Raw genomic sequence first — 20,089 nt, forward strand, 5'->3', positions numbered from 1 at the left:
CCAAGCATGTGTTGCCCACCGAGTTGTGTTCCTTTAAATGCAAACAAGCCCTTTGTGATATTGTCAGGGTTTTGAGGAAACTGATGTAGGCATTCCGCTGCCTGAAGCGCAGGTTATCATCCTCACTTGCACGGTGACTGGTGGCACAATGGAATCCTGTTCATACGGGTAAATATGAATAGCTTCAATGTGTGTGATCAGACTTTGATTGAGAAAATTCTTTGATCGGGATAGCCACTCTAGCATGTACTGGACTTCATTATTTTTTCTTGATTGTTTTCTAGAATTACTGTTTTAAATTTGGATAATTAGTAGCGTTTTAAAATTTATAAACAAGTGAAAGGCCTGATCAGACTTCAGAAAAATAGTCTGCATGTGATAGCATTTTTCATAGACGTGGGACAGCTTTGGGAGAGGAACATCTAAGCAGAAGACTGTAGTCCAATTCTCAAAACTTCTTTCTTATCTAGCTGTTAGTTGGCATCTCAGAGGCATCCATATGGAAGGCGAGACTGTTTTAAGAAGGGAACGTGTGACGGTTATTGAAACTGTGCTAAATACATTGCAAATTTGGTGTTGATGGTGATTTAAAATAAAATAAATTAAAAAAAAAAGGTAATTTCTCATATGCATTATACAGTTCACCTAAGTTTTGCATGGTTTTGTTTTTTGTAGTAGATATTGAAACGGGATGCCCCTGCCATCATTGTCCTGAATTTGTGGCAAGATAAGGGGCCGCAGTTTGGTGGCAGTAAGATGCTGTGTTGGCTTTTGCCTCACCACAAATTCAGGAGAACTGTCTGACAATTAACTTGCCAAAGCAGGACTGATATGTATATTCCAACTTTTATATGCATGTATTTTATGTGATGCATGATACTGGAGGCTGTGTTTCGGTTTTCCAAACCTCACCAGTCAGTGTTTATGCATGTAGATCTGATGTTAACTCCGTATGTATTTTTACCTAAAACTGCGAGAGCACTATGGTAGTTTTGACATGGGTGTCCAAGGGGGGTAACAGTTCTGGTTTGGCTCTAAAACCAGCATGGGAATCAGGATGTAACGTTCTGTATCTGATTAAAAGCTTTTGCTGCCAAATGTACAATGGCCAATTTAACAAGGAGTGCTTTTTCTTTTTGATTAATATAGTTTTAGAAGAAAAAGTAAAGCAAATCTTTACTGTAATCTCTTAAGACCTAGAATGTATTTTTCAAATATCCTTTGAGACTTCCAATCCAGAAGCTGCAACTATTTTTGTACAATTACAGTTTTAGATGAATTATAAACTCATAAATTAAAATTACAGGCTTCTTTCTAAGACTCATAAAGGATTAAAGATAGTTGGAAGCAATTTCAAGAGGGAGCCCTACAACGAAGGATTTGCCAAGGGTTTGAATAAAGGTGCAAATCAAAATGTAATACTTGTGATGCTGTGGTTGCTACATAAAACACACCACAGTGAACGGGCACTGAATGGAGTGGTGGAAGTGTTTAGATTTGTTTTCTGTCGCAATTCTTCTTGAAAGTAATTGTGATATTTAAATATTGCAATGTCCAGAGATAATACAGTTCTGTCGCCCTTGCAAGGCTTGGGTCTATGTAAAGGTGAAGGCTTTAGAGTATCTCTTCCTTCAGTAATAAAGAGAATACCATTAAACCCCACACACTGTGTTCTTTTCAGTCTGATAATCTTATTATGGTCAGAAGAGCATTTTCAAAAGTTAGTAGGGATTTGGGATATCAGGTTTCAGGTATGCAAATATTGATCTGTTAAAGAGAAATTGAATTTACGTGATGAGAAATTATGTAGCTTCATCCTTCCATCATGTCATACTAAGATGACTGAAACTAAATTCCCTGAAGGAATGGATACTGTTGAAAACACAGGCTCCAACTTAACTAGCATCTTGTAAGTGTCTATTCCTGTTCTTTTCTAATTTTGTATAGGATTGTTTTTTGCTTGGTGACACTTTAGGTCACCTGTTTTGTGGGGTTTTTTAGTCTCTTTCTACTGATTTACAAAAATCTAACCCAGGGATGATTTTACAGAAATTTTTGGTAGATTTTCCTGAATGTCTTGTTAAGGTTGAGAGGGCAGCAAAATCGTAGCACCAAAACTGTTTGAATCGAAAGCTTCATGATTGGTTTTCAGTGTGAGTGCTGATACTAGATTTAGTCTGAAATTTTCCAGAGGAATATAGTTCCTCTTAAAAGTGCAGAATTCAAGCATTCTTCAGTTACGGTAATTTTGACAAAACTCCGATGGCAACCAAATAGGTTCCATCTATAAGGTTTGTGGCATTGTTGGTTTGCCAGCTTGTGAACCCAAGTCCATGACAGCTCACTGGCAGTCTGCAAGAAAGTCACTTATGAAAAGTTTGGAGACAAGTCTTTGAGCAGATTGTGCTTTCTGGGTTCCCAGTCCCTTGGCTCTGAGCTGAAGGGAGAACTTCAGATAAGTTTCAGATAAAAAGATGAAATAACATCTTTGGGTTTTTTTCTTTCTCTTTCTTTATTTCTGTTCCCTCCCCACCCCACCCCCCACCCCACCCCCATGTCAGTATTGTTCAGGGCTTTTTGAGAAAAGAGTTTGTAATTTCTGAGTAGTTTGTTGTTTAAAGTGATCTTCAACTTTGGAAAGTATTGATTTGTTTAGTTGAACTATTCCCATAAGAGGTGGGAAAATGCCACTTCTAAACTGTGTAAACTGGGAGGAAACTAATATGAATAGACATCTTTGTAACGCCAGGACAGTGAGTAATTATGCTCTGCTAAACATTGCAGCGCTATGAGGGTAGTACTGACTGAATTCTCTATATTTTTCCTTTAAATGCTTAATGTCGTGTTTTTAATTCATATTCAGCCAGAATAAGTTTTATTAAGTATAATTTTCCCATGTACTTAAGGTTTTCAAATCTGTCCCTAGATGATCTCAATATGACACATCAGCACTGTGTTCTGGCTGGGTTTTCACCTCGGTTCAGCTCTACTCACAGAGTAGCAGATGTAAGTATGAGAAATGCTTTGCTGTTTGGTCATTGTTAAAACTAATATTCTGGTACTGCATCGTGTTGTCTTATCCGAACTGTGATTCACAATATCTTATGACTAAAACGGTTTTCTTGAACAGCTCCTGCTTGTTTATTTTTGGATTGGGTTACACTTGTTTCTGTATTGGTAGCTTGCCTAAACTCAGGCATGCAAGATACGAATTGAGAATCCACTACACCACACGTTGTGAATTACTGATGAAATGTAGAAACAACTGGTTTTTTGCCTGAAATGTTTTAAAACTTCTTTGCTGTGTTCATATCCTGGTCCTAGTCAGAAGGCAGCATTCGTGGTGAGAAAGAAACACTCAAAACACATCAGCAGTGTGCACTGCCGACAATGGCCTTCAGGAGGTCAGCACAGCTAAGAGCAGTCATGACTCTGCTTTACGCTGGATCCTCCTGAGCATCTGAGGATCGAAGAAACAGAAGAGTGATACAGAGTCCCTTGTCTCAGAGTCATGCTGAGATAACAAGGCTTCAGCCTGAAATTCTCAAGTGCTAAGACACGTTTTGGGGTGGTCTTTTGGTTTTGTTTTTTTGGGGGGTTCTTTGGGTTTCTTTACTAAAGCTCTCCTCCCTATTCCTTTCCGTGGTGTTAGCAGTAATTTTGTTTATGTAGTGTTCTAATGGGAAGACATACAGAAAAATAAAAAGACTGTATTTTAAAAAGGTACTTAAAAAAATTACGATCACCACTTTCTTCTCTCAGCAAGGCAAAATATACCCTATTGAAACAACAGAGATACATGTATCTAGGGACTTCTTTTTCCCCCGTTGCTCTTTCTAATTTGCACAGGAATGGCAATAAAGCAATAGCACCAAACATGGACATACACACACAAATAAGTTGTAATACGAAAAAAGTGCCTTTATTTCCCCAAAAAATACACACTCTGCCTGTATGAACTGGGTTTTGACATAAAGTTGAAGCACGCTGTACATTTTACAACAAATAATTCTGTGGGTTTTGTTTCATTTTAAGAGTCGTCTGACCTGCTGCTCTCGTCTGTGTGTTTACTTCTGCAGGAAAATGCAAACTTATTTCACACACTTCTCTGTTAAGTGATTGTGCTTTGTTTTTATAAACTGTTATGATATCAAGTTGTATAGTATGGATTTTATTTTTTCCCCCCAATAATGCGAGGCCAGGGGGTCCTTATTCAAGATTATTCCTGGAAATTTAACTCAAGGTACAGATATTTAACTGAAAATAATTAAAATATGCTGATGTCATTGTTCTTTTGTTTCAGAAGGGTTTTTACAGATTTCCTTCTAATTTTGAAGGAAATTTAATGAAAACAAAACAAAAGGAACAGAAGTGCAAAATCGTTTTGTTCATTCTCCATACTGTGAGAATCCATACTGTCTTGGACTGGATATGGAACTCCATTCTAGTGTTACTAGGAACCCACACAACTGATTCTGAAATAATGTCAAAAACTGGCTGGGAAGCAAGGGAGGGCATGGCTGTGGTTTTGTATGCTGTATTTGTAAATCTAAAAGAAATTCTTTTCTTTCTCCTTTCAGTCTATGCTGTACTAGTGGGCTAGATGTTTGATGATTAGACTTTTGCATATGTTATATTGATAACCATGCAGACAATGCAGAAGCATTATGCTTTTGTTTAAAAGACTATGAAATAAAGTTGTAGAAATACATCCGTTCTACTCCTTCACTTCGATTATTTCAGAAGCAAGTAGTTCAGTATATTTGAGAAATACATATGTTTTGAAGTGGCTACATATAAATTTTTTGTTGTATCTTTATAGTGTTCAAGAGGAACATTGGAATACATATTTGGACAATGTGAACTGGCACTCCAGAATTTACAGACTGATTCTGATTCAGTGGCTTTATCTTTGAAATCACTGGAAACTGCAGTTGTAAAGCAAGTAGAAGAAATACATAATGAGGTGAGATGATGGGCACTGAAAATGTTTCAGCCAGGTTTGGGGAGGTGCCGTCTGCTTGTGGAGTTAATGGCAATTAAGTGTGTTTGGCTGCTCACAAGGCATTGCTCTGTACAAGTTTGAAGTGTGTTTTTTATTACTTTTTTGCTTGGCTACAGTAATTGGGATCAACATGGATTGATTCTTTCATTTCCCGTGAAGTTTTCTTTTTTCTTTTTTAAGATCCCTCTGCTGGTAGAGTAAAAGAGTAGTTGCAGCCGTATTATACCATATCTGATAGTGTAGTGGACAAACCAAACTAGTGCTGCTTTAAAAAAAAAGGGAGAGAGAAAAAACGTTAGAGGGAAAGAGCAGGTAAAATTTGTCAGTTGTATGCCAGGTGTTGAACCAGTGTTTTAAGAATGTCAGGTGTGACACAGTTTTATGTGCTTTAAAGTATATTCTAAAGAAAATACAGTGGAAATAATTGTGAGGAACACACTTAAGCAGGTTGTCCTGTGCTACGACATATGCATGTGTAACAACACGCTTTCACAGGATGCCAGTGAAGCTGGCAGCACTTCCTTGCTTGAAGTATAGGTCTGGAGTCTTAACACACACACTGATTTGACAAATTAAATTAAAATATTGGACAATATTTAGGGAAACTATGGGAAGAAGTAGTTTCTCCTGTGTTATAAAAGTAGGGAGTATCACAAAAATTGTAATTTGCCTTTTTCTCTGTTAGTGGATAGTCACAAATGTGACACAGTGGACTGGGTCTTCTTACAAGGGTTGTGTTTCTGAAGGTGGTAAATTTAGTACTTTTTTTTTCTCTCTTTATTTTTCTGAAGTTACAGAAAATGTAGTCAAGGCTACATAGAGTTTAAAATCACAGATTGTTTAGCTGCTCTGGAAAGCTGTCCTCTACCTGGAAAAAAAAAACCCTTTCAGCTGTTCCTAACTGTAAACCACCAATGATAATCTCCTTTAAAACAGCTATAGCGACCACAATACAAACTTCTGAACCACTTTTTACTTAAACATCAGTTTTTACAGCACTCCTGTATTCAGACAATTTGAAGGAGATGTGCTGTATTTCTGCTAAGTGTGATCACTTTTAGAAGCCATATAGTACATAAGTATTTTTAATTATCAGCTGTTTAAATTGCTATCTGCTGAGGAATGCAATATTGTGTGTTGTTTCTAAAACTTCATAGAACACATTTTTGCCTGTATTGTGTTTACAGTTGGTAAATTGAGTGTAGTGATGGCAAAAGATTTGCACCCTTGACTTCTAGCAAAACAGCTCCTAGAGCAATTTAAAGAAGTCTGATGCATGCAGGGGTTTACAAAACATTAATCAGGCTTAGTCCATAAAACTACACGCATATGTGGTTTGCCCAGCTAGGGCCACATGCACAGCTGGTGTAAATTTGCACGGGTCCTTGAACATCAAAGACGTGTGCCGTTTACATCAGGTGAGAGACTAGCCCCTGGTGTTTGCAGTCACCTGAGTAATTTTGCTGTGTGACATACAGGGATGTTTCCTGTTACGCACATGGGATGTACTCCAACAGAACTCATTGTTTAACTTGTACATATTGCACACTGGACTTCTGAGACACATTGGATCTAGATTTCATTTGAAAAGAGGCTACCCACTCACCTTTTGCTGTTGTTGTTGGAGGTTTTTTGTTTGTATTGTTTGGGTTTGTGGGTTTTGGGTTTTTAATGCCAAGGTCACCTCTTCACTTGAAGGATAGATTCTGTGTTAAATTGCTACTTAAATTTCATTTGTTTGTTGCACAAGTAGACAAAATTACTAGTGGCTTATCATTGTGGTAAAATGCACATTTATTTTTTGAACTTCACTGAAGTGAAAACTTTCAGATCTGCTAGGCTGATGCAACTTTTTTTTTTCATGTAAGAGCTTTTTACCTTCTTTTTTTCACTGTATGATAAATCTTTGTATTTGCAGGCACTAATACAGGTTTTAGGTTCTCAAGCAGGTGAAGAACAAGACCATGTTTTATTTCTTTCAAGAATCAAACTGTTTACTGATGAAAATGAGTCTTCCTTTTGGTCAGTGTGGTCAGGATTTGGTCAATGGTTGTTTGGCTCTTTTTCCTTAGTTTCTTAGCATTTTTAAATACTGAACACAAAATTGCAGAAAAAGCCAAACAGAATTAATGAAGAACGGCCACTAAATTTTGCCTGTGTATTTCTGTCTGATCTACAGCTTTCTGTGCTGGTTCTAAACATCTTTGTAATTTTTTTTCTATTCCTCTGGACCAGAGATCATCAGCTTGAAATTAGGAAATATTCCTGTCTCTAGAGATGGTGATACAGTTATATTTTATTTTCAAATATAACTGTAACTGAAGTTCTTCACAGGGTTTAACTCAGATAACTCGGTGCAGCCATTGTTCGTGATTCTTGATCTTCCTGAAATCATTGACCAAACCAGAACCATCACAGTACCATCACCCCATGTGTAACTAAGCTAAAAATATAGTAGTTTAGCACAGATTCAGTCTGTGCTGGAATTAACTGCTCTGCCAAATGAGGTCTGGATGAATTACCTGTGTCTGCTGGAGGGAAAAAGCCCAAGAGCAAGTCTGAAAGAATGAGGTATGATTCTGTGCATTCGCTTTTGTATTCCTGGGCAGGGAAATTGACTTGCAGGGCTGATAAAGTAGGTTTGAACTGAAGATCTGAAGCATAGGTGTAGACAGTTTTTTCCATTTTTGTGGTGGGCAGAGAAACCTCTAAAAGAGGTATGGGTGAGTATCTGGGGGCTGCCTTTACTGATGTTAGATTTCCCAGAGTTCATTTGTCAGAGCCCCGTCTTGGATGTCTTGACAGAAGTATTCCTGTCAAAAAAGTAAGATGCTAATCCGAGGAGCTTTTTACCTTGCTGCCCACTAGAGATGCTGGAAGTTTAATATTTCTTTAGCCTTGGCTTTGTTGTCATGGTCTCCCTCCCGAAAAACAGCCTTCAAAGGAATGTCTGAGTAATTGCGAGGTATGTGCTGTTTGTTAGATGTGTGAGTCACTTCACTCCCAGTATGTACTTTGTAGTTGTAAGTAAAGATAACCTTAATTAAGGGTGTTCACGTGCTGCTTGTCTGAGTAGCTTATGGGCCTGAAGTCTGAAGGAATACTTCAGTGGCAGGGATCTGGTGAACGGTGTAGCAGGGTGAACAGACGTAATTACCTGGGCAGCTGTCAAGTACAATAGCCTAACAATGCGCGCACAGTCTTGGAGACTGAAGTCACCCCTTTAAGCAGTCCCATTGCTGTTTGGCCAGTAATAATTTATCCTGAAATAAATGATCTCGCAGAGCTCACTGCATGTGAACCTCTTGCCCCTACTGAATCACAGTTGGCTTTCCAAAATATATACAGCTGCTGGGTATGTCCAAACAGAGCTGCAGGGGACCTGGGGAAACCCTTTGGCAAATAAATGCTTTTTCAAGTAATAAACCACTGCTGGACAGACAATGTAAATGCTTATATGTTTAAAAATAAATTCCAGAAAAGATCATTGCCAGTCTATTCTTCACATTGCAAAGAAAATTTGTTTTGCTTGCTCTGAGTAATGCAGAACCTGGTAATAGTTCATGTTGTATGAGGTAGCTTCAAGGCTTCTTTATTTGCCAACACCAAACTAATAATCCAGTGTTCTCTATGAAGTAAAATGCTAGAGAAAATGGTTTTTTAGCATCTGGGGATTGTATTGAAAATGTAGCAGGTTTCAAAGTACTGAAGTTGGAAAAGGTAGGGGTCTGTTCTCATCACGGTTTTGCTCAGCTGTGATTATCAAATGCTGATTACTGTGATTAAAACTTGAGACTGAATTGGTTGCTCTGTTGCTTGTGAGGTACACTCACTTTTGCCTACAGCCGATCTGGGGGTTTGGCAGCAGTAGATGAATTTTGTGGTGAATGCACAAGGATGTAGCAAAGCCTGGGCTAGCTGTGTTGAAGGTACGCCGGTGTTAGACACTAAGGTCACTGCTGAGAAAGGGTAGTGGTACATGCCGCCAAAGGAAGGTTAATGCGTTTTAGCACATCACAGTGAGCTGACAGCACGGTTGATGGCTGGCTAGTAAGGCAGAGAGAAAATATAGATCACCTACATGTGTGGCATTTAATAACCAATACTTTTAAATAATTGACTGAGGAGCACTGCCTCACAAAATGTCAAATGCTACTGTTGGCTTTTTACTACCCAGTATTGACTATATCCCAAAACTGGCTTTTAATCATCGTTTAAAGGACAACTTGAAAATACGTTGAGGTTAGACGTGTGAGGCCTGATTCTGAGCTTACTTGCACAGATGGAAGTCATATTGATTAGGAGAAGAAAATTGGTCCTCAAATAGCGTACATATTTTTACATGTAAATATGTTTAAGCTTTGCCCTGTTCAGTCACGTGAAATGCTTCCCAATGATACCTAAAGTTAGCTCTGATACATGGGAGTCTCCAAATTAAAACACCTTGACAAAAGCCTTGGCAAGAGCTGTTAACCTGAGAGTTTTGTCACAGAACACGAATGTTCTGGAACTTCAGTTCCACCAAGGCCAGAGTTGAGCTTTTTATTTTTCTGCAGTATTTACTGTTGCGGGTTTTTTTCTGCGGTGCAGCTCCTGGTGTTTGTGGAAGGAGGCAGGCCCATAGGAGTGCCTTCCTGCTGCCGGGAAGGGTGGTACTGAATGAAAGCAAAAGGATGTATAGCGTTTAAAACAACTTGGAAAGCAGATAGCATATGTTCTTGTTAAAATATGTCCTTGGTAATGGCTGTGATGTGAAAGGTGTTCATGTGTTAAAAATGTCAGACTTAGTATAACTGGAATCTTTGGAGATTTTTAGCAACTCTAAGTATTTATGCTTGCATATATCTAAAACAAAGATAGAGTGATAGAGAAATCATGTCCACATTGCCTCATGAAGATGATTTTTTTTTTCCTGAATCAACAGTTACCTGTTCAGAGGTGACAGTTCAGACCAGTCACTTGTCAAGCAGCTTGATGGCTAAGCTGGTGGGTGAAACATTGGTTTCCTCCCCAGCCCCCATTTTGTTAACTCAGTTTAGAGCTAAATGGAGACATTGAGATGTATGGACCCAAGTTTGCTAGTAAATGGTAGTCCGCATCATTAGACAGCTGCATGTTGCAATTTGGTACACTGACCTCTGATGAGACTAGCTAATCCTGCAGAAAATTAACTAGCCTGTTGCTAAACTTTACCTCTTATACTTAAAAAACAGGTCTTCTGTGTCAGGTTGTGTATTCTATATAGATCAATATACAGTTAAAATTTGGCCAAGATGTGCCAGACTTGAATTAGACTGAAATTACGTAGATTAATGTAGCAAATCAATATGACTAGTCAAAAATTCACTGGAATGGATTCTTGTCATGATGAGCCAGCCATATTGTAACATATATTTTTTTAAGAATTAAAACAATTTTCATTGATTAATGGCCTCGTGATTCATTTCATGAAACATGCTTGCCAGACACCATGTGTTATAGACCTTTCGTGGTAGAGGCCAGCAAAACCAAAAAGCGAGGGGAGAAAAAAGTATCGAGTGCTTAAAACTGTAGTTGAACCCTTGATGTGCTCCACCTTCCCAAACTCTGTATACTGATTTTTTTGTTTGTTTGTTTTTTAACAAACCGTAACTTGATTCTTCATTCCTCCTTAAGACTGTAGAGGAAGCAAACTTCCCTTCAGCTTTTTTGAAGAAGGATGTCCTCAAACTTCTGTGCTAAAAAGTTACTAGGCCAGCAGTCAGGGTTTTTTTAAAATACCTTTAAGATCAGTGTCTGCCAACTGATCATGTTATATTTTACCAAAAGAGTTGATTTAGTATTTTTTTTTCCACACTGCAAATATAAGTATCTTTTATTGTAATCTTTAACCTACTTTGACCAAATATTTGGCTAATGTTAACTGGAGCATTTCAGAGTTCTGTAGCCATTCTGATCACCCTTGCAGGAAAGAAAGCCTTGGGTGACAGCTTTGGGCAGTTTTCTTTATTCTTTCACCTTGGCAGGTTGTCTTTGTTTGCATCCTCTGAGCTGAGCAGGGATAAACAAAAACTTCTTTGTGGTACAAATAATGATTAAAGCAGCTTTGAACTCTGTGTGAAACATAACTACCACAAGAAAGATAACTACAGAATGCTAAAGAGCAGAGCTATGGATTACTATTAAAGGAAGAAAAGGCTCAGTGGAAATTAGGATGAATAGAATCATTTTGCTTAAGGAATATTTGATGAGTTAGATATTTATGTTTGTGTCTTAAAGCTGATCGGCCCATCCATACATTATTTTTTTTAAAAAATCCCCAACTAGTGAAGCATTATATCATTTGCTGTGTTTCATATTTTGAACACCAGTACTAGCTTGCTCTGCATGGAATTTTTGTTGCTTCAGTGGGGCGTTTGTTTTCCTTGAAAAACACAGTTCCCACACAAGCTTTGTCCTAGAGAAACCTGTTGTGTCTGGTGCCCCAGCAAGCTGAAACCCACTTTTTGGTGCCAGGTGAGTGTACACACATGCACTGTGCTACCCTGGGAGCAACCAGGCTTCCTCATCCTGCTGCTGCCCCATCCCTCCCACTTCACTAGGCTGCTTTCCGGCCACTGGATGACCACAAGTTTTTCAATCTTTGATATAGCTGAAACATCTTGAAACCTGCAACGTTAATCAAAATAAGCCAGAGTTGGTTCTCATGTGACTGCATTGCAAGTGAGCCCAAGCGTTTAGCATTCATTGCGTGTGCACCGCATCTGAAGAAAAGAGTTGGGTTTTGCACCTCTCTGGGTTTGAAGGGAGTCACTCAGGTCACAAATTCATGTGGAAAAGAAATAAAATGAACAGCTGGGTGTAAGGGTGCACATAGAAATGAGTCCTTTGGTAACCTTCTCCTTTTCTGTGGGACTGTCCAGGCAGAGCTGGATTCATGTGTTGCCCCCTTCCTGCCCCAAATAACAAACACAGATGTTTATGCTACTGTATCTTTTTATGTTTTTGTGTTAAAACCCATATGTTTTTATCTTGCAGGTTGAATTTGAGTGGCTTAGGCAGTTTTGGTTTCAAGGCAAGCGATATTTGAAGTGCACTGATTGGTGGCTTAAGCCTATAGCTAAACTGGAAGAATTTTGGAGAAAAATGGAGATTATGGTAAGTACTAGTTCTGTAGTCTAAAGCCTCTAGAGCTTAATTCTGAGAGCACTCACAATTATGTTTGTTTTTAATTGTACTGTTGTAACGGGTTTTAAACTTTATTCAGAACATATGAAAAGTAGAATCAATGTCAGCCTTCCACTGTCTCCTCTTATTTTTCTCCCCCAGTAGCCAGAAGAAATGTGAGCAAAATGAGATCCAAAACCCCCAGATCTTAATTATTTCCTGACTTTGCTTGGTTTTAAAGTTTGACAGCCTCATAAGAAGACAGTTGTATATTACATCACACAAATTGGTACATGAAACTGTGCATTATCAGCTTTTTCATACCACACTGAAAGACAACTCTGCCAGTGCTGACAATGGTGAGTGCTTCTGAGGGAAGCTGAGAATAAAATTGATGGTCTGGAGGTATAGCTATCTGTCTGTAGTCCACGGGCACACTTACACCGTAGCTAGAACTGACAAGAGGAGAAGAGTTTCTTAAGGAATTCTAGTAGTGGTGGTTCCTGTGTGCTTGAAAGTACATCCCGGCTCTCCTTGAAAACGGATTCAAGTGCCGTTAGCCTGCTTGCTCTTGCTGGCCAGTGGAGAGTCCCTTGGGAGGCTTTGCTAGTGGAGGTGTTCGATACGATTGCCAGCGTGCCTGCTTCTAGATTTGTACACAGAAGGAGCTATATTGACAAACCTGTCTTGCTCATATCCGTACGTCTGCATTAGAAGCTGCTTCTCGGCCATTTCTGCTGGTTACAGCATAAGCCTCATTTTTCCTGTAGCTGACTTCGAAAAGTTTGTGATGTAGCTGAGGATGCTGGACATGATTTGGGGTAGAGCTGGTTTTGAATCTCTGGAGGTACGGTGCAACATGAATATGCTCTTGAATTGTGAGGGAAGTGTGGGGAGTCACTAACCTGCTCAAACGTATGGTACGATTTTCCCAGGAATGGCAGGTTTCAGACTTGGAAAATAAGCGTGGAAAAGTGGAACTGTCGTTTGTGAAATCAGTTTGCTGCAAGGAATCAGTGAACGTTAAACTTTCTTACAAACAGAGAAATTATTTATAACTTGTTTATGTGGGGGTTTTCCCTCATTTTTGTGTTCTTAAGTGCTCACATTCTTGAGTCGCTGTGATAATTTTAAAAAAATCCTTTGGTTTGTTTTTCTTGCAAATGACAACTTACTCGCTCGTAACACAGGCTTAGATGAGGTAGAGACAAGAATGTTTGATTGTTATTTTATATCCATTGTGTGTTGAGAACATGGAAAAACAGCAAACTCAGGAATTCTCAAGGGCTAGGTTTTCTGCAATTGGTGTGACATTACCATGTGTCTCTAATTAGAAACACGGTGGCGTCAGTGTATCTCCTTTCAACAGGCCTCAGGATGATATTTATCAGCAAACTGAAGGTTGGCCAAGACAGAAGCTGCTTCTAATTTAAATTTTAAAAATCGCTTTAATGTTTTATGACTTATAACATATTAATCACAATTAATTTCAGCTATGGAAGGAGACAGAAGAGAATGTTAATTGAGAATGTCTGTTTTGTTGAGTCTCTAAGTAAATTTGATGCTTGCTGTGTTTGGGATTCGGAGGTAGGGTGGGTTTGGGTTGGGTTTAACCTACATTTTGTCCCGTGGTGTTTCACAAGGGGACAGTAGGGGGCAATGTTGAGCCGCGGTTTTCATGCAACAACAGGCACTGACTTAATAAAAATACATAGAAATGTAGCATTAACATCAAGAATTATCCCTGTTGCTTCAAGTTAGCTGTAATCTCTAAGATTCCATAACACAGGAAATCAATTGTGGGTTAACAAATTCAACAGCAATTTAACATAAAAAGTGCAGTGTTTTGGTGCATGCTTAGCTTCCACAGCATTAAGTTAAATCAAAAAGGTATTTCTGAAGGTACCCAGTAGTCTACAGTTGATGGTTTTTTCTCCAAATTTGTAATTTTAGCTGGATGATTCTTTTAAAAAAACACCCACATTCCAAAATGCTAATAGTAAAAATGTCTTGGAGTTGTTGGTCTTGTCTTGGAGGGTCCAGAGTGGTACAAATGTCAGTCTTGGGGTCCCTGCATGCCCCCCCTTCACTTCCCACCGCCCTTGCCCTTGTTTAGTAAAGCCCTATAAAGAAGGAAATAAATTTTCCAAAGTAATTTTAGATTCTGCTAATTGTAATTACTCCAGTGTCACAGCAGAGTATGATACTGTAGGAAGTTTAACCCAGTGTCTTCAAACCTTTGGGCTTTATTTAATATTTTCTGTACATCACAGCAAGCACACAATTTTATCATAATGTTTATTCCTGGCATTTCTTTCCCTGAGGATAGTTTTACTTAGAGCTCACTCTTGTGATGTAAATGTTAAACCTTTCATTTGAATGACATTCTGATAAAACATCACTTTTCCCACAATATTACCTCATGAATTTATGAGCCATTAAATCCAAAGCAGTTTAACCAATCTTCTTCTCTTTTTCCCCCTCCCTTGAAAATATGAAGGCTATTCAAATGTTTGAGGTATTTTTTTTAAAAGTCATCCAAGATTAACACGTTATCGTCTGCAGCATCAGGATAGATGCTTGCTGAATTCAAAGGGAGAGTTACCATTTGAAAAAAGACTGTACAAGCTTTGCTTTCTGGGTAAAGAAAAGTCTGAAAAGCTGAAATCTCATGTGATGTGAGGAAGTCTTGCTGTAGCTGTTCTGAGATTCAGTGGAGAGACAATTTGTCTCTCAGGGTCTGATATCATGCAAACCTTGCAATCTGACATTTATTTTAGCTATGAAAATCTTTTAACACCATGCCAAATCAGTAAGAACTGCAGAGGTCCTACTGTCTTTTTTGTTTGGTTGGGGTTTTATTTTTTTTTTTTTTTCTAGGCTGATTCACGTGTGAATAAGTAAAATGTAAATCAATGGAACATTTTTTGTTTGTGGAATGAAATGTAAACGTATAGGATTACACTTAAATATTGAATCTTAAAGACACTTTTTAACATATCTAGCGTTCCTGTCTTAAAAAAAAAAAAAAAAAAAAAAGACCCTAGCAGTGCTGTATGGTGTGAATTGTATTTCCTGCTTTGACAGTCCATTTAGCAATGTAGCAATGTATTTATATGGCAGTTGGCCTTAATAACCTTTATTGACTTCAGTGGGTAAGAGCCAAGACTGGGATTATTAAAATGTATCCGTTTCATTGCAGTATAAAATCACAACATATATAATTATGTTAGGTAGGGTAGGCTCCATTTAATCCCACCTATTTATGCAGGAATTTGGCAAGGTGAAAAAAAATGTAGAACTAAAATGTAGAGAAAAGTATGACTGATCTGGAGGTACATTTAACAGCATCACCGTCTGCCGACTATAAAGGATCTGCTTAAAGGAATGCAACAAGAACTGATTTTTAATGGCGTAACTGAAACACAAGCAATCGTTACACTACTTGTTTCACTTTTGGGCTTCCTAAAATGCAGCTGATGATAGTGAAATGCAGCACACGTTTTAATTTATAGAGGTGGCATAAAAGCAGAAGTGTGCGCGCTCCGTTTAGTTACGAGCAAAGTGGCATTTCATGTAAACTGATACCTTTCTGCATAACTTTTGTCTTAGTTTTTAGTAAGTTTTACAAATCCTATTTACTCATCATGTTATTATTACAGTTATTCTCAGTAGCATGCTTTTATCAGTTTATACAACTAAATTGAAATCGGAGAGCAAGGCTATTTTCTTGTAAAATTATTTTTCTTCCCTTTTTGAGGTCTATTTCATTATTTTCTACTATTGCTTCATATGAAGTATGTCATAGTTTCAGCTAGAAGCCACTATTGTCAGGGGCTTACAGCCTGACAGTTAGAATTGAGTTTAGGCTGAAACTTGAGCTACAAAATCTCAGCCCAGGGCCATAATATAATTCCCCACCACCACCACCCCAAATTAAAACAAGAGCTTAAATATGTATTTAAATCAGAGTATTTCAGTTCCACAATAACTATGGAAAGCTATAAGATAAAATATGGTTTTAAAAGGAATCCTCCTAGCTTTTGTAGAGCTCGACACTTCAAACACCTAACCAATTATATTAAAAAAATAGACAATGGGCTCACAAACAGGCTGGTTGGTGCTTTATCTTATTTCAGAAAACGGAGAGCAACTTAATTGACACTGAATTGGTTTGACCTGGTCAGCCAAAATTCGAGAAATTCTGAGGTATTATTTTAATTTCTCTTTTTTAGTTTTCCCATTGTGCTGCTTAGGTATTGCGGTGTCACACTCCTTTATTGGCGGGCCATGTGGTGGTGGGTGATCGTATTTGCCTAATGAGCTGTGAAATGTAGGCACAACATGGCAGCTTAAAGACCCAAATTTTAGCCATATTTCTTGTCTTTTTGGGGCACTTCTTATCTGTTTAGGCCAGACCCTTTAAATAAATGTATTTTTGAAAGGTTTTATTTAATATGGACTGAGAGTCAGATGTTTCTGGAAATGTACCTTTTATCTTCACAACAACAACAACAAAATCTGATCCTAAGATCCTGAAAACTTGGAGGGGGGTTGTTTGGTGTTCTTTTCTTTTTTGTTCTTTTTTTTTTTTTTTTTGTCGATAATTTCCTTGACCCCAATATTTTTAGCTGTCAGAAATGGGAGAAAAGATTCAGCATTGTGTGTCATAGAATGACTACCAATGTTTAAGAAAAAAAAAAAGGAAAGAAAAAAGAAAAGTAAAGTTGTATTGCACATCTTTCAGAAAAAAAAAAAATATTTACAATTCTGAAGGAATTCAGACTTAAGCTTCCAAAACAACGTTTGTGCTGAAAGCACAAAGGACTGTGTTTATGATTCTCTTTGAAGTGTTTTTGCAACAGGATAAGGAAAATTTTAGAAACTGTCTGATAGTGTTCAGGGTAAATACTTAAACCCCTTTAGAGAATTTCACACACAGATACTGTGCAGCAGAAAAAAGGATACTTATGTTTCCTAAAGCTGCTACAGCCTACAGCTTTGTACTTAAAGACAGAGGTGTTGAATAGAATTCTACTGAGGATACATCCAGTGACAATATCTACAGGAACATCAGAGCAAACCAGTGGATAGCACTTTCTATTTTTAACCCTTAGGTGAGCTGGTGGAGATCTAAGCTGTGTTGATACGAACTGCTATAAAATTTCTGTTAGAAACGAGAATTGTTAAAAGGGCAGTCGTCCAACTCACCCGGCAGACGGTGAGAATTACGCTGAAAACATTAAGGTTATAATGTAAACTGGCATAAGCCAGGAAAAGTTTAGGACAATTTATATCCTGTGGGAAAGCGAGATGTCTTTCTGACAGCACAAATGGGAGGACCATGGGTGGCTTGTGCAGCTGTGCGTGTCATGTGGCTGGTGGTGTGTGCTGCACCAGATGGTGCAGTGGAGGTGGCCATGCTGTCCTGCTTCTGCGTGCCCGTTGGGGGGGATTTGCACCTGAGTTGCAAGTCTGACGTCTGTAGGTGTGCACACAGCTGTGTCTTGGTGAGCTTCACTTTTGGATGACTAGAATTCTCCTGTCTTGTGCTTAACTCTTACCGTGACATGGTTTCTTTCTGTCACCTTCACAACATTCCTTAGATTATCAGATGTATATGATTGCGTGTAGTAGATACACGCACTTGCGTGTAAAACGTGATGAGCTCTGCCTTAGTATTTAAAACATAAATGCACACAATCAGCTGAAATAAAAATTGTGCATGTAGGTTATGCCCAAATCTTGTATTTGAATTGTGTAAATAGATCTCTGAGTCTCAGCTGAGCACTGTGCCTTAAACAGGGTTCTCCAGCACGTGTCAAAGTTTTCTCATGCTGGATAGACTGCCAGAGCTGGTCCATAGCGTGGCGGTATGTGCGTCCTTCTATGCACAAATATATATACACACAGGTATACCAGGGTTTTTAGCTGTGAGGATCATCTTCTTAACTTCTTTATGTAACTTCTGAATCACAGAAAGTTATGTTTAGAGAGAAGGCGTTTATAGGGGATGAGCATTGGGGGCAACTGCTTGCTTGGCAACAGGAACAACGTAGGGAAAGAGTTTAGAGAGCGTTAGACGATACTTGGCAGCACTGCAAGTCACCCAGTGTGTGGCAGGGAGGCGAAAGCTCAGACTGCAGTTCCTGCTGCATCCCTGTGAATCCAGTGTCAATCCTGGAACTGGAAGGATATTTTAGAACCTGGCGTTGCCACCCTTTCATTGCTAATGGGAACTGCGTGATCAATTTCAGTGGAAGCAGAAGCCGTGTGATGAGGCTACTGTAGATTCGATAAAATTGTGTGCTGTTTCCACCATTTTTTCCCCAGAACCTTGGACGGACATATACAGGAATAACAAAAGAACTTTTTATCAACACAGTGTTTGTCAAGGCTTGTTATTTGCTGTGGAAATAGGGAAGTAGTAGTATTGTGCTATTGTTTTGCTAGTCTAATGATCTTTGCAAAGCCTTTTATGTTCTTAGAAATCCATTTCCTAGTAGAAAAACTGAATAAAAGATTGTATTTGAACACTGAGAATAACATTTCCTGAAAAGAAATTCTTCTGCCTTTTGAAAAACTGTGTATCTGTATGTTACATAAAACTTGATTAATTGTTAAGTGCAGTTAAAGTGATTTCTAGCTCTCGTTTATGCAATCAGAAATGATCAGCTATAGAGCTTAGGGATTTGTACATTTGTGTATGTGTGTTTATGGATGTGCTACACAGATACAAAAGATTTGGTCTGGCGTGGAAACTGAATTACAATGGTTTGGCATAAATAATTTTTACTAGGGGAATAATTTAAACTGGGGGAGGTTGTGATTTTGAATGAAAGTGAAAGCAAATGGCAGTATGACTAAAATGTCACCATCTACATGGTGTAATTTTTTTCTTTTTTTAGAGTACAACTAGTATCGCTAAACATGGTTTTATAGCTATTGTATCTTAGTGGCTATGTAACTGCTATAAACTAGATTACAGCTGTTTTACTTTCCAGATAGCTTTTGTAAGCAAAGGAGGTGACGCCTTCCGAAAACCTGCTATTGCTGCATTGGTACCTTTTCTTTCCTATCTGATCATCAGTCCTTCTAAGTCCTGACAAGGTCGTGGCTGAATAGTGTTTTTGCAATGTATTTTTTAACAGTTACTTCATCTTTGATCAAAATTACAGCTTTCATTTCACATATAAAAAAATAAAACTTGGCTTCAGTACTTGCCGTGGAAAGCATTATGGTCTGATGAATTGGCTGCTAATTCTGCCACTGACCCTCTGTTTAACTTGTGCAAGTAACTTAAGTGTGGTTTTTCAAAATCAGTGTGGAGATAAAAACACTGAGGTCTTAACTTTGGTTTTAGATTGCAGACTATTTCTGAGCTTATATTCCTCATCAATAAAATGAGGCTATGATTTTACTGTAACTGAGAGACGGTTACTTACTGGCTCTGTCCTAGGGAGACAACGTTCTGCAGTTGAAGGAACCCAACAAATTTCTGCCTCCCTGTCTACCATGATTGGAAATTGTAGAATTTAGACCACATCTAAGTTGTTATTTTTTTTTTAGACTGGCAAGTTCTATCCATTTAAGTATGGCAGAAGGAGCTGACTCTGTTCTGGCTGACCCTGACTGTCCCCTGGCAGTTCCCAGTTCTAGGTCTCAGGAGCTTTTGCGTGAATCTTTTTTGCACTTTTCATTTCTTACTATGCATGCTTCTGCTTAATAAACCTGAAGCTGTAGACATAATGTAATGCTTACTCTTCTACAGTAGGAAGATAATTACTGGCTTTCCTCGAATGTTGCTTGTTAACATCAGGTTTTGGCAGTTCTCCTTGGACTGCTAGTGAATCTGAACTCCATGTCTCGCAGCAGAGGCTCTAATGTAAACTTTAAGTGTAGCAAATCTTCTAAATTATTCCTGTAAAATAATGTGAT

General features: G+C 38.3%; 1 protein-coding gene across 1 annotated transcript in view; it reads left to right on the forward strand.

The window, feature by feature from the left end:
• The window catches only part of FTO (FTO alpha-ketoglutarate dependent dioxygenase), a 260,416-nt gene that overhangs the window by 67,707 nt on the left and 172,620 nt on the right, over positions 1–20,089 (forward strand). The window contains exons 5-7 of the mRNA XM_037409167.1: positions 2,927–3,006; positions 4,823–4,966; positions 12,023–12,142. Of these exons, the coding sequence (XP_037265064.1) occupies positions 2,927–3,006; positions 4,823–4,966; positions 12,023–12,142 (344 nt within the window). The remainder of the gene's footprint in view (positions 1–2,926; positions 3,007–4,822; positions 4,967–12,022; positions 12,143–20,089) is intronic.

This window comes from Falco rusticolus, chromosome 15 (assembly GCF_015220075.1).
Source record: "Falco rusticolus isolate bFalRus1 chromosome 15, bFalRus1.pri, whole genome shotgun sequence".
In the NCBI taxonomy this organism is placed as follows: domain Eukaryota; kingdom Metazoa; phylum Chordata; class Aves; order Falconiformes; family Falconidae; genus Falco; species Falco rusticolus.